General features: G+C 37.6%; 1 protein-coding gene across 19 annotated transcripts in view; it reads left to right on the forward strand.

The window, feature by feature from the left end:
- The window catches only part of NRXN3 (neurexin 3), a 982949-nt gene that overhangs the window by 732626 nt on the left and 235739 nt on the right, over nt 1–14584 (forward strand). For all 19 annotated transcript variants that reach the window (XM_069017992.1, XM_069017994.1, XM_069017995.1 and 16 more), the window contains one exon: nt 2881–3062. In XM_069017992.1, the coding sequence (XP_068874093.1) occupies nt 2881–3062 (182 nt within the window). The remainder of the gene's footprint in view (nt 1–2880; nt 3063–14584) is intronic.

Raw genomic sequence — 14584 nt, forward strand, 5'->3', positions numbered from 1 at the left:
TTGTTTTTACTTTTTTTTTTTACGTGATTGCAATGTGGTACTAACTCTTGTTATACTTCCACTTGGTGCCTCTTATGTTTTCAGACTGGAATGACTATTTTGTTCATAATTTGGGGAAAAAATTATACTGTCACAATGTTAATATGCATCTCTTTCCAAACACGTCAATGGATAGCCTGTATGTCCTCAAAAAGTTGGTGAAGGGAAGGGACATTGGTGTATCCAACATATTGTTGTGTACGTTCAGCTACACACAGATAATAAAGCAAGTGGCCCATCTCTTATTAAGCAGGTATTTCTGACCTGGGAAATAAGGGAACAAGTACTGGCCAATCAGACTTCTGCTTACGGGTCTGTTTGGGTTAGTGCAGCTCTGGTTGCTGTATCTGAATTTTCTTTCAAGAGCTCAATGCTTTGCCAGAATATATGACTGCAAAATGCATCACAGTAAACCCCTGCCATATTTAAGGTAAAGTTGGACAGCTTGTAGATCAGCTGAACTCCAGAACTGAGTTGACATTCCCAGCTGAACCAAAGTACTACATGTCTTCATGAAGCATTATGTGGAGCCATCTCACAGAAAACTGAAATAAAACCCAGCAGAGGCAGGTTTATACTGTGTTATTTCTTTGTGTTTCTGATCCTTACCTTAGGAACCTTTGGTACCTCAGTACAGAGCACTGAATATTGTCAAGTTAGGCTTAGAAGCAAAATCTATGCTCTGTGAGGAGAAAATAAGATCTGTTTAAGTAGTTAAGTCTCATGAAAGGCCTGTGAGGACATAATTGGTTCTAATTGGCTCTCATTGGAGGACTGACATGGTCCACCTGCAGCCAAATGGTTCTTAGAGAGGTAAAGAAATAATCTGCCTTCATAAAGAATGAAGAACTCACCTCCAAGCTTGTCTTTGTTGCTGAAAGGCCTGATAACCAGTACAGAGAAAACGAGGAGAGCTTTCAAGTCAAGTGAGAGTAATTTTGGGAAGTGGGTTTTAATTTGTGAAGCCATCAACAATGAGTAAATCTAGTTTTGCTTACCACACTGCTGTGCCTAGTTTTAGTCTGTAGTGCAAAGACCCACAGAAGTTATAAAACAAACTGATAAACTGAAGGAGTATATTTGTAGTGTAGTTTTGGGAGGGCTGTTGTTATGCCTGTGCGTGGGGGCAGGACACGGATAATTCACTACCTGGTCATCTCCAGCTGTCTAACCATAAGGTTCCAGATAGAGCTGGGGGTGTTTAAACAAATGGACAAACAAAACCTCTTTCTACACATCTTAAAATAGTCATGCACCCCCTATCTGGAGTTTAAAGCTGAATGAGGAGACTATAGTCTATAAAATTATTCTTTCTATATAATTATTTCTATAAAATTATAGACTATAGCCTATAAAATTATTCTTTCTGAAATGGAAAAAGTGTATGTGCACAGTTCCAGAATGCCAGAATGTGCTCTTTTGGTAATTCAGAATTATGACTGAAATTTCCTTTTAACCCTGATTTTGAACACATTTGTCTGAATTTACTGAGGGCATGTTCTGTTGAATGTGCATAGGCCTGGAAGGGAAGAAGAAAACATGATTCATTTTCACTCTGTCATTGAGTCAGCTGTTCACAAATCATTTCATTTCTCTGTGGCTAAGTTTTTGATGTCTGTTTTGGTAATGTGTTCTGAGATGTCAGAGGAAGCCTCTTTAGCAAGGGAGAAGTGTATCAATTATTTCTACTAATATGCAGCATTCATTTGGAATTCAGGTCATAAAGAGCTTCAGTGAAGCTTTGTAGGCAAGTGTAGAAATTACCCTTATATGATCCCACCTGTTTCTGTATCTAACTACATTTACTCTGCACAAGGTTGCGTGATACATGTTGCTGATTGGTATGGGGCAAAAAAAAAAAAAATCCTCAGTTGTACTTTCACTCAGATTAGAAAATGTACCCAGTAATTGCCTGTACTTTTACATAGATTTTATCCTTGTTGCAGTAACAGAAGCTGGCTGGTTTTGCTTACTGTTCTGTAACCATTGTAATGGTGCTCAGAAAAATGAGGTGTAGTAAGTGACTGAGACATGGAGGAGTGTTGTTCCTGGCCTGCCTGTAGATTTGGACAAGACAGGAATTTTAGATATACTTTCCAAGAAGCTCGGGGGCTGATTTTATAACTGCTGAGTTATAAAATCTTGCTCCTAACTTGGAGTGTTGAGTACAAGTCAGAATGTGAACTCCAAACTCTTTTGCTTCTCAGCTTCCTCATCTGCGGCAATAATTCCTCACTTGTGTTGCTGCCTTCCTCAGCTCAGATGGCCCTCACGAACGTGGGAGGACAGTGTTCAGCATGGGAGAAGTTTGGTGTCGTCCTTAAAAACAAGGGCAAGGAACAAATTCCCAGGCTCAGTGGTGACAAGACAAATGGTGCTGGAAATATGTGGACTAGATATCAAAAAATTTCATGAAGTGTTAAGAAAATTGTAGTCTCCTACTATGCATTGAATAGTCTTTAGCTGAAGGCAAGTCCAACCTCATGGATAAATGCTAAATATTTCCTTTGAATCACCTTATAAGACTGAATCCCATGCTTTTGAAACGGCAGTGTCCAATCCAACCTTGTCTTGGGTATTAGCACTAATGAAATCATTCATTTTTACAAACTCTCTTGATAATTCTTGATAAACTCTTCACTTATCTTTGTCTTAAATGCTGCCTGTCTTTATTTAGGAATTAATAATGCACTTTATCAGGCCTGGCCAGCAGAACACATTGATTTCACCCCTGTAACTAATGAAAGCATGTGCTTGCTTAAGTTGTTCCTCTTGGAAGTCATAGCCTTGCCACTAGACTTGGCAAAACTAATATGTTTTTCTTTGTTTTTTATCTTGTAGCTGGTGCTACATATATATTTGGGAAGAGTGGAGGTCTCATCCTGTACACCTGGCCAGCTAATGACAGACCAAGCACAAGGACAGACCGTCTTGCTGTGGGCTTCAGCACAACAGTGAAGGATGGCATTCTTGTCCGGATTGACAGTGCCCCTGGGCTCGGTGATTTTCTGCAGCTGCACATAGTGAGTATAGACAGGCCCATGTCTCTCCCAGACCTGGGTTCCTCTTAACTGGATATGCATTTGAAGGAAATTGTTACTCTAAAATACCATGTGTCATGTTCTGTACTTTATGTGTCTTCAATTCCCATCAGATTAAACTGCTTATGGTAGTTCTTTAGGGTTTCGTAGAGTTGCTGAATGGGATGCACAGAGAATTAAGTCTTGATGCCGAAAGAAACTGGGGAGGGAAGAAACAAACAAAACAAAACTCAAAAGCTGTATGTGATTCAATAGTAGGATTTATTCAAAAAGTGGAGAAACATTTTTTATCAGTGGTAATCTACTGAGTCATATGCACAGTCCTGAATACAGCTGAATCTATGGTGAAGTATTACTATTCTCGGAAGACAAAGAATAAAAGGGAGTGATAAGGTGTTAGTTTTTTCCTCACAAAGAAAGTTAAGTGAGAACTGAACAGATCCTCAAACTGATATAGCTTGCTTTAGCAGGGTAGTTCAAAAGAATAAGAATTTAATGTTAGCACAACGTAGCTTTGCAAGAAGAAAATAGACCTTTTTGTGAGAACTTGAGCGAAGGGGGTTTTAGGAGAGTTGAATTACTTGAGAAAATGAGAACACTAGAACTGGAAACTTTTAGACTTTGTTACTTTATGTGATCCTTTGGGAGGAGAAGAGCTTGTTTGCTTTGTTTTGCTCTGACAAATAGCCAAGAGGTTTACTAGAGGTAGAGGCTGGTCATGTTACTTGATGTTCAGATTATTTCCAATGTATTATGCATTAATTCATAGTGGAAAGGCAACTGGGCCATTTGCAAATTTTGAATGAGCTGGGGATTTGTTGACATTTCATGGAATCTTGAAGATATAAGTTAACAGGAGAAATGCCAGGGGCCAAAACAGACCTAATGTGAATGATGGAGGGCCTTAATCTGCTGCAGGAGTTTGCCATGTTCCAGATCATGTTGAAGCACTGGATATATTGCAGGGTGGTTTTGAAATGACCAGAAACAAGGTTCTAGTACTCATCGTCAGTATTTTAAGTGGTTTTTGCTTTGAATCCTGTTGTAAAATTCAGATTCATTGGAATGGGGTAGATATGGCTTGAGCCATTCTACTGTCAGCCATTCTGGTTTTTCTCTTCTGTGATATATCCAAATATTTAGTTGGTTTTGTGCTGGAATGAAAATGAGATCAAATCCTGGCTTTTTTTTTTTAATATATATAAAAACAGGCGTTCTTCCTTTCTTAAAAACAGAACAAAAAGAACCCCAAAAGACTGTAAAAGTGAGCAGTGCTAAGCCTAATTGGTTGGAGCTCTGGGACTCAAATTAAGCAAATGTGACTGGACATGTCTGAGCAAGGCAGTGTATATTCTTCAGGTGTTATAATATAACATGTAAAATGCTATCAATTATCTGGAAAACACTATTCTTGCATGTGAGGAGAGGTGCAGAGACATGAATTTGTTAAGGTTGTAGGAAAAGTCTAAGATGGATTATGTTGCTCTTGGATACCTAATGGGATGTTATAGAGAAAATGAAAGTCAGGCTCTTCTTTGTAGTAGTCAGTGGAAGGAAGAGGGAAAATGGACACAAGTACCAACAAAAGAAATTTTAGTTCTGCATTAAGATAAGAACTTGCACAATGACTCTATTCAGCATAAATGATGAAGGCACATAGTTTTTCTCTACAGCTTGGTCTCAAATATCTACCTTTCTCTACCCTTAATTGAACATTTTAATGACTGATTTTGTTTTAATTATAAAAAAAATTGTTGAATAGATTGAAACAAAGGAATTGTACCTGAGATGTAAGCATTCATTATAAAATAATAGCAAAATAAAATCATTGCTTTCTCTTTCCAATCAGTTTTGGAAAAGAAAATAATCTAAGTTTTTCAGCTTCTTCCCCATATATTTTTTTTTCAAGCTGCTCTGTATGGTGCTAGTTTCAGGTTATTTCAGGTATCTAAATAAAATCTACTAATTTGGTTGATATTATTACTGAAAGTTCTGTTGAATGCTTCCTGTGTAGTTTGGCCAATTTTATCCCTGAAGCTATTGACTAGCAGTAAATATGGAACTAGTTCAGCTTTAATTTCTCTTGTTCTTTTGTGGTCAGGATGGATTAGGAGGATTTGCCAGTCATTCACGAGGAGCAAAGGCGTGCTGCTGTGCTCTTCTGGAGATGGTATTACTGTTCATCATATATATCACTGACTCTACCTAGCTGTCAAATAAAGAATGTGGTCTGGGACTCATGCTGTTACATGCAATAGAAAAGTTGAAGAGGAACTTTTAAAGTGTTATTGACTTCTTGAATATCTGTAAGAGTTTGTTATATCTGGTTTATGGTTCAAGGTAATAGAAGTGAGCTTACATCAGGATTATTTTGGAAAAAATTGAAATCTGAAGTTAAAGGTGCATCTTGAAATGACACTTAAAATGCAAGACTATTTGGGATCTCTTAGCAAAGTGCATGCAAGATTTCCATGATACCAAGATCTTTTGTAACTGTCTGAAAACTACTACATGCTTGTGCTGTCAGTAATCAAAAACTTTGTCCATATTCTTTTCTTCAAAACCTTCCATTAGGCCATTTTCAATTGTCCAGAGAAACAAGGCAGCATGGGTCAAATTGTAGTAGAAATATGGGATAAATAGATTTTTAAATCAGAGCTATGAAAACAGATCAAATTGATTATAAAATAAACTTTGAAAACCCAAATACTTAGACCATAAAGCAAAGTATAAGAGAAAACACTAATTTTAATGTAATTTATTTTATATGTATTTAGCAACTTGACTTTTTCAGGTGCAATTATATTTAATAATAATAGTAACAATAAAAATGACAGAGATTTTCCTGGGTTAGTATTGGGGATACCTCTTTTCCTGGAGCCTTTTTAGCTATTTCACTCACAGACTCTTTTGGATGCTATTTGCTGGATGCTGACCTCCTCACATTTTCCTGGGTTGTTCTATTGGTGATAAAAGGTGACAAAAGGCACCTGATGATCACTGTTTTCTAATGTGCATTGCTAAACGAAAATCTAATCCAAAATTAATAGTAATGGCTATGGTTTATCAAGATCTGATTCTATTTTAAAGATTGTAAAAGTTGCCCATATTCTTCTAAGGAGATCTTTTAAGAGTTTGCCTGCTTTTTGAATATCACGTATGTTCTGTAGTGTCCATTGTGATCTTTCTATTTGTAAGGTTTGAAGTCAAAGAAGATATTTTATTTTGAAGTTACATATTTGCCTGTTTTATTTACAGTTGTTCTGCTAGAATTCGTTTTTTAATTATGAGTCTTTCAGATACTGTGGAAATTTATTGACTGAGATGTCTGTTTTATATGACAAAAAATTACAGCCTCTGAAACTATTTTCTCTCCTGACTTACAATGAAGTATGAAGTGGCAGCCCTGCAAAAATGGATAGCATACCATCCAGATCGATGCATATGAAGCATGAGGTGTTTGTGTGAACAGACTGTAGCACATGGAATGAGAGTGTTGCTAGAGCATCAGATCCCTCCTTATGATATTTTTTTGTTTTCCTGACAATTCATTCAAAGCACAAGTCCAAACCTATACGAGGAAATTGTCTTCCACAATGGGTACTGAAAAAGACTGCATGTCTTGAGATGTGGGTTAAATGCTTCTGTGTGTTCATTCACCTTGCACTACTACACTTTCTTTTTTGTGCTTTACCACATACAATACATAGAAATGAAATGGGGAGACAAACAGCCACAGGTGATGATGGTGTCATTCTTGTGGTAACTGTGGAGAGAGAAATCATTTGTGTGTGCTGCTGGTTTAGTCTGCATTCTTTCATTTTGTTCTGTATGGTAATCTGCCATCAAACCTCTGGACCTTCAGAACTGTGTTGTGGAACTGTTCCAGTTTCTGAATTTCTCACAAGAAGGAATTTAGGTTTGGGCAAAAATGTTAGTGATTTTGGGAGGAGTTTTTGCTTAAGTAGACTCAGGCTAGTGGGGATCTGTCATTTAGCACCAGGCTACCACTGAAGGCTACAGAATTTTACATAGCCCATTCTGATTTTTAAGCAAAAAGCGTAGGAAAAGGTAAGTCTTCCCTGAGTTAGAGATGGCATTGCTAAATGAGAATGAGTATAAATGGAAGAAAATGAATGTATACATTCAGCCATTTATTTTGAAATCATAATTTCAAATCATAATTTTCAGTTATACTATGATTGGCCCAGGTCTGTGGATTTTACAGTTGTAAAACCAATTCTGGCTCCTTTCTATGAAGTCTCCCTTCAAAACTGCGGTGGCATGTTATCTGAGCAGATACAGAAGAAGCAGAACATGTAGAATCAGGAGAAGGATAGACCCAGGGTTGTCCTTATAACCAGAGGGTATATGATGAACTGAATAACTTCAGGGCTACTCTGAGATAATAAATGGAGGCAAAATGCAATAGGAGTTTGTGTTTTGCTTTTCTAAAACCAAAATCTCTTTGATGCAAAATATTTCAGCATTTCCTAGGCTGTATACAGACTGAGCACTAACAGGGTTACATTTTTATGCCTAAGAAAGTAGAAAGAACAGGGTTTCCTTAAGACTAACTTGCACTATTTTGTAGGCAGTATATCAGCAGAGGCTATAGACCATGAAAAAAAGTGAGTGATCTGCTTCAATATCCTATCTTGTGTTTTGCTCTATTTTTAGCTGCCTTTACTGGTGTTACAGTTTTCTCTTAGGGTGATTCACCATGTTAGACTGCCTTTTTTGTTCTTGTGTAGAACTCTTACTTTATTCAAGTTTAATTTTTGTGAATATAAATAATTTAATCTACCCTTTCTTGACTGTGTTTACATTGATGTCTATTCAGAATAGTGCTTTTATTCTTGCCTTTCCTGGATTTCAAGCAGTGTAGAGCAAGTCTGTGAGTTTGATACAGTTCTTGGAGAACACCAGAAGTGGTTAAGTAGTTTTCAGTTCCAAAGTGTTTAATGCCCATCATGCCTCATTTCCTTCATAAATCAGCAAAGAACTGTGTACATTCCTCCTAATTTAAATTATACAAATTATGAACCCCTACAGATTGGTATAGAACACATATCCAGTCAAAGATGTTCTATAGTGAAACAACCAGTGGATCAGCAAAAGGTGAAATGTGACAAAGGCTTCATTGTTGAAGCAAGAAATTATTTACAGAATGGCTAAGTACAGGAGACAACATCTTGTATAACACATTTAGCTGAGGAAGTGAACAACTAGCGAATGAGAATGACTAGACTGCCTGCTGGTAAGGGGAGAAAATTAGGATGAGCTTTCAAGCAAAAAGATTATATTGTCTAGATCCTTAGAAGGTCGAAAAGAACAAACTGTCTACATTTTTTACAAAGACAAATCTAGCAACAGTCCTGAGGGAGTGCTCTGCAGGTCTCCTGTGATTATTAACATATAGAAACTGTCTGAATGTAGCTTTCTGCTAGGAGTAAATTCTCTGGCAGAGACTCCTGAATGAACTGTCTTTAATAGGTCCCACCTGGGAATTAACATATGCTTGAAGGCTTGAAACCATGACTGCTAACCTCCTAGCCAAGATAGAAAATGAACCAAATGAGGGACTGGAAGAACTGTTGTGATTTAATGTTAGTGTATGAAAATTCACTGGAGTCCTCCTTCATGTCATCAGATATATCTTTTATAAACGTTTGTTACTGTGATTTGTCAATTGAAGTTCACACTAACTAGCTAATGGATACCTTTAACTTAGGTTGCATTCTGTTTAAGGTAATTGGGATTGGCAAGAAAGTCCTCATTTAAGATGTGACATATATGTACATATCCTGCAGTACCTTAAAAAGTGTCCTACCTCCCCTTTGTACAGTGGAGTAGGTTTCTGCTTAACTCTGTAGGCCAGGTAGAGTGCTGACACCACAAGGACTGGGGTGACAGTACTGTTCCCTAGCAGCAATGAATAACTTAGGAGACTATAGCAAGTACTGAGCTCTTGCATGACAAGCAGATTCTGAGTGTCTCACAGAGCATATCATGAGTGTTTACATCCTTTCTACAATTATTTGTGTTATTAAGTTGTAAGTCACATCTTCCTTTTTCCTTGGGATGATGGTCATCTTCAGCTGAGGCTGTCATCTTAATGGCACTCCATTTCTTTCTGTTGATCACAAGAATTGGAGATGGTAAAATTACCTAAAGGCTAATCTGTAAGTTAAAAGACAAACCGTGATGAATTCAGAAGTCAGTGAATATGCTGGCAGTGCACCTGAATTTGGAAGGAAGCACAGCTGGAACAGCTAACCGAAATTCACCATAGTGACATTCCATACCACAAGATAATGTTCCTGGTAAAAAAATGCAAGGAAAGGAATGGTAAGAGGTGCTGATGATGTTTTATGGTCGGTGTCCCAAGTAAGTTATGTGTGTTGAGGCCCTGCTTACCAGGAAGTGGCTCAACATCTGCCTGTAACTGGGAAGCAATATGGCTTTGCTTCACTTATTAAACTTATCTCCATCCACAGGTTTTCTTACTTTTGCTTCTCCAATTTTCTCTGCATTCTTGCTAGGGAGGAGTAAGTGAATGAGCACCTTGGAGGATGCCTAGTTACTAGGCAGGGTCAACCTGTCATGCATAGTCTTGACCTGGAAGAGGGCCTCTGTTCCTGACCATGTCCCTTGAAAATAATGAATGTATTATAGGCTACTATATGCAGATCATCTGCAGAAAAAAATGGACTATAATATAGCTGATTGCATGTTATGTCAGGTTTATAGACTAAAAAATCCCAATAGCAAATATATATGACTTCAGCATTGTTATTTTGCCTGAGAGAGGCTATATCTGAATGAGTCTCAAATCTGAGATATGCATGTCGCTGGCTGTTTTGCCAGCTGGTATAAAACTGCCAAAGAGCCTAACTTTTTTTTTTAATGGAAGCCTTCTATTTAAATACGCAATGATCTTGTCCCAAAATGCTCTCAGTCTTTTCCTGTCCTTTCCTAAACTCTTTTGGTCTCTGGAGTCCCATGTGTTTGTGCATGCTGCATTTATTGTTCCCTGGAGCACACAAGAATTAGTAAAGGAAAACTAATTTGAAGACAGGAAACAGACTTTCAGTTTTCAAGCTAGCTTTAAAACATGTTATTGTTACTTCTGTTCTTATTTTCAGAAGGTGATTAATAATCCATTTTTAGTGTATTTTAACACTGTGCATAGGCATATTCCATTTATTGTTATCTCCTAGCTCTAGAGAAGGACCCTCTGGTAGGAGGCCACGAGTTGAGGCTAAACCTGTGAACACTGGAGAGTTTCTCACCCCAGTGTGCCCATTCATGGCTGGCACCGTTTGGCGCTGTGCCCCATCCAGTTGTCTCAGTGACCTTTTGCGCTCCGTTCCCTGCTCTGTCGCCGGTGTCTGTGCCAGGTGCTTGAAGGAACGTGTGGAGCTGGATGCAGTGGTGCGGGAAACGGCGCGCTGATGTCCCGTGGCTGGAGATGATGGATTTTAGATCCCTGGCTCCATTCAGGCAGCATGGAAGCTCAGTGCTTTGATACAGGGATTCGTTAGCTCCTCACTCAGTGACAGTTTGTGCATAAATCCTAGTGTTTTTGCAGTTGTCATTGGACATTGTGAAGCTGATTAGAGGCGTGGAAGAAAGAATTGATAGGGCAATTTTGGCATGAATAATAAAATTGCTGATTAGACCACAAGTTAGCCTGATTAGAGTTGCCAATCTGAAAATAATTTGGGGAGTTTGGCTCTCAAATGTTGAATTCAGCTGGACAACAGAGAGTGAAAATTTAGAATTGGAGGAGATGGAGGACATTCAGTGGGAAGTTACATTTTGGTAACTTTCTGAAACTTGATATGGGCAACTAAATACTATACCTTAAAAGATAGAGCTTTGCTGAGTCAAGGAAGCATCTACTAAGATCACAGTGGTTTGGTATAGTGGACAGCATTTTTTCAGAATACACATCTACCCCTTTTGGTGTTGTACATCTGGCAAAGTCAGACACTAGTATTTCAGTCTACGTGCAGAAATAAAAAATTTGCTCCTAATTAGAAGCAAATGGGATAGCTCACAAGAAAGATTCATCCCTATATATGCAACCTCTGTTTAAAATACATTCTGGACCTTGAAACTTGTTTATTGTGTCCAGGTTTGTCTTAGGATTCGTTGTGGTTCTGTGAATTGCTATTAGGTGTTAAACGATCAAATCAGAGAGTATCTCACATATCTATCCAAACATTTATGGCAATAAATATTGTGCTATTGCTTATCCTTGTACACTGTACAAACAAATACCATGGTTTGCTTGATATTTATTTTACTCTTTCTTGTGACTGTAGTGTTTAGGTAGAATATGTCATCTAGGGCTGTATAATGTATCATCATTTCAATAAAACCTGAGATGAATTGCCTTTCCTGATTTGCAGTACTTTCTCTTAGTATTTCAGAACTAATAATTGTCACACAGTCTTGTTAGTGAGTGAATAAACAAGGAAATATTAGGGATACTTTTTTTGATGCTGAGAAAATTTAGTTTCTGCTTTGTAATATTTTTCTTTTAAATACTAAATACGAAGGATTTGAAGTAATGTGAAGTTTTTTTCTGGATGAGTCGAAGAACTAAGACCATCTCCAGTGAAATTCTTTGCTTGAAATAATGCAGACTCGAAGAAGATAAGTGTGAGGTTTTCAGTACTCATTCCAAAAGAGACTAAAATCTTTAATATTTGTATATTCTAACAATTGGCAATATAGATTTGTCCTTTACAAGAAGCTTTAAACTTATGAGCTTGTTCAAACCAACCCATCTTCTGTATGCTTGGATAAATTGCACTAATAGGTTCTAAATTAAATCTGTTTGCAATTAAAGCTTTTATCACCCTCTCTATGGTTGCATCAAAAAACTAAAATAAAATTCTTGATTTTCATGTTAATGGATAGCAGCAGGGTACAATAATAATTCACTGCACATTTAGACATACTGAGTACTACTCAAAAGCAATTAAACAAGGGCAATTGTCAGTATAATTTACCCCATCTTGGTATCTGTTGTAACCTTCTTGTCAAAGGTTAGCGACTGTTTCATACTACATCAGCTACAGCGAAATGAATTGTTTCTCTATTAAGCCTCTAGGAAGAACATTCTAAACAGGAGCATAGTATTGAATCTTCTGAGGGGAAAAAAATGAACTTGATCTAATCCAAGCAGTATTACACATTGTTTGCACTATGACTTGAATTTTACAGGGTTTCAAAACTCAATGCAGGGAACTGATAGCTTGATCATTGATATGCGGCTGACTGAGATGAAAATCATCTGTTCTAGAGAACATGAAAGACTAGTCCTGCACAGTTTTGTACGGTGAATAAAAGGCAATTTTGCCTTTTCCTATTCTACTAGGACACAGCAGAGACAATTTTGAGGAGAAAATGCACTGGAGTTTGGCTAAAATTCTAGCATTCAAATTCTTGTGAGTTTCTCTCACCATAAGTTTTCAAGAAAGGGCCACAGTACCTATTCGGAAACATTGTTCTAACAGTTATTATAGTGCCTAAAACATACTTTTGCATGTAATTTTAGAACAGCTATATAAACATATCACCATATCTCTTTTAAAGGTAGACATAAACATGCTTATAAAATGAGAAAATTGAGGCTTTAGAGATTAAATTATGTAACTAGGGCTGTTGTCTCAGAACTGGAGCTGGTTGGCTCTGAATGTTCATCTTTTCTTAAATCAGAAGTCTTCAAAGTGCTCCCTTCACCCTCACCTGAGAGATTCAGTATCAACAGCTGGGGGGAGGTAGTGCCCTTGGAAAGCTGCTGTTGCCCACACATCTGAGAACTGATTTTACAGCAGCAGGTGCTCTGTGGTGGTTTTTTGTTGCTTGTTTTTCCTCTCTAAGTGTGCATGGAGCCTGAGCTTGCTTAGCTTGTGTGCTGTTTGAATCAAGGCAGAAGTGGTGTTATTTGTGCTAATAAGCCTCCCCCATTAGTTAACCTTTCAGTGCATAAAGCATGATTGAACTGAAGGATTCCTGCTGGTTTGAAAGGCTTTTATGTTAAATACATGATACAGGCATTTTCTTCTTCCATCTCCTTAAGTAAAAGAAGTGCAGTAGTGGGACGAAGAGGCTGTAAAGACTTCAACAGTCTGAAAGCAAGTTGAAGTAAAGCTTATGTAGTGTGAATATTCTCTTAAATATCTTGGCATAGCTTTTTTTCTGCTACATTTAAATTCTTGGTGCTCTGTTTAAGCAATTTCTAGCCTACAGAAAAAGACTGCCTCATATAAGTGGTATAATTTGGGACAGTGCAAAGCATCAGCTGAGCATATTTTTACCTATACCTGATAATCAAGTATATTACTAGCTCTGACTGTCCAAATTTACTTTCAGTGCACACAGCCCTTGTTTTAGCTTATTCTTTATTCTTGTCAATTACCGATGTTAAGAATGCAGTTTCTGGAAGGCGGGCGATAGCAGTCATTAAGCCTGAAAAAAAAAAAGTATCTTATACTGACTCAGGCTTCCTTTTCTATCTTATCATGTCTCTTTTATTCTAGTGTTTTTACAAAATCTCATCTGAAATCCAGTACCACATACAGGATTTCAGGTTTTGGATCATTAAACCCCTTTAGTATGATACTGCTCAGCCTTAAGGAGATGGTGGGATTAATCAATTCTTTAGGGAACCATATTCATGCTTCTAATATGCTGTCTAAACTAGCAATAGGAATGAGATCCACTAACTTTACAGGCATTTCCCCCTTTTTAATGGGAAAGGATCTGGTCTGTGTCTTTGGGTGCATTGCTAAACAATTCTTACAAATATTCTGTTATCAGCAGGTTATCCTTTCATAGAAGGATCCTAAATATATTTAGAGAGACCAGGCCCTCATTGAACAATGATCTTTTGCTATAATTCACGTGGGCAGCACATGCTGCAGCATTGCAGATTAAGTAACTGTGTCTTCTGTACAGAACAGAGAGGTTAATACAGACTTTCAGGAGTAGCGACTGGATTTGCATTGTATAATGAGCTGGGCAACATGTGGAAAAAATTTGGGATGTGCCAGAAGATACTTAAGCTATTGTACTAGGAGATTGTAAAGAAGAGGTAGGGGTTCCCTTTGGGTGGGATTTTCTGTGTGGTGCTGTACCAATGTATTGAAGACAAGAGGAATTTAGTCCGCTGTTCTCTTACACTGAAAGGACTTTCCTGCCATGTGCTAAGAACTAACTGTACTGATTCTGTCCAGTTTTGAGACTAGAAATTTTTCTTTTTGTATTTATTATTTGAAGAACTTGTAAGTCTTTGCATGTACAAATCTTCTCTGTTTCTTTTACTGCAAAAATTTACTTCTTACTGTTGTGTTTCTCCACCATACTCTTGTCTTCTCTTGTCTGTGTTTCTGTGAAGGGAAGGAGATTGTGGTTTCTTATTCATATTTCTTTAAAACTTAACTTTTGGGAAGCCCAACTAACTATAGTTCTCCTACTGTTGCTGT

This window comes from Aphelocoma coerulescens, chromosome 5 (assembly GCF_041296385.1).
Source record: "Aphelocoma coerulescens isolate FSJ_1873_10779 chromosome 5, UR_Acoe_1.0, whole genome shotgun sequence".
Classification (NCBI taxonomy): Eukaryota; Metazoa; Chordata; class Aves; order Passeriformes; family Corvidae; genus Aphelocoma; species Aphelocoma coerulescens.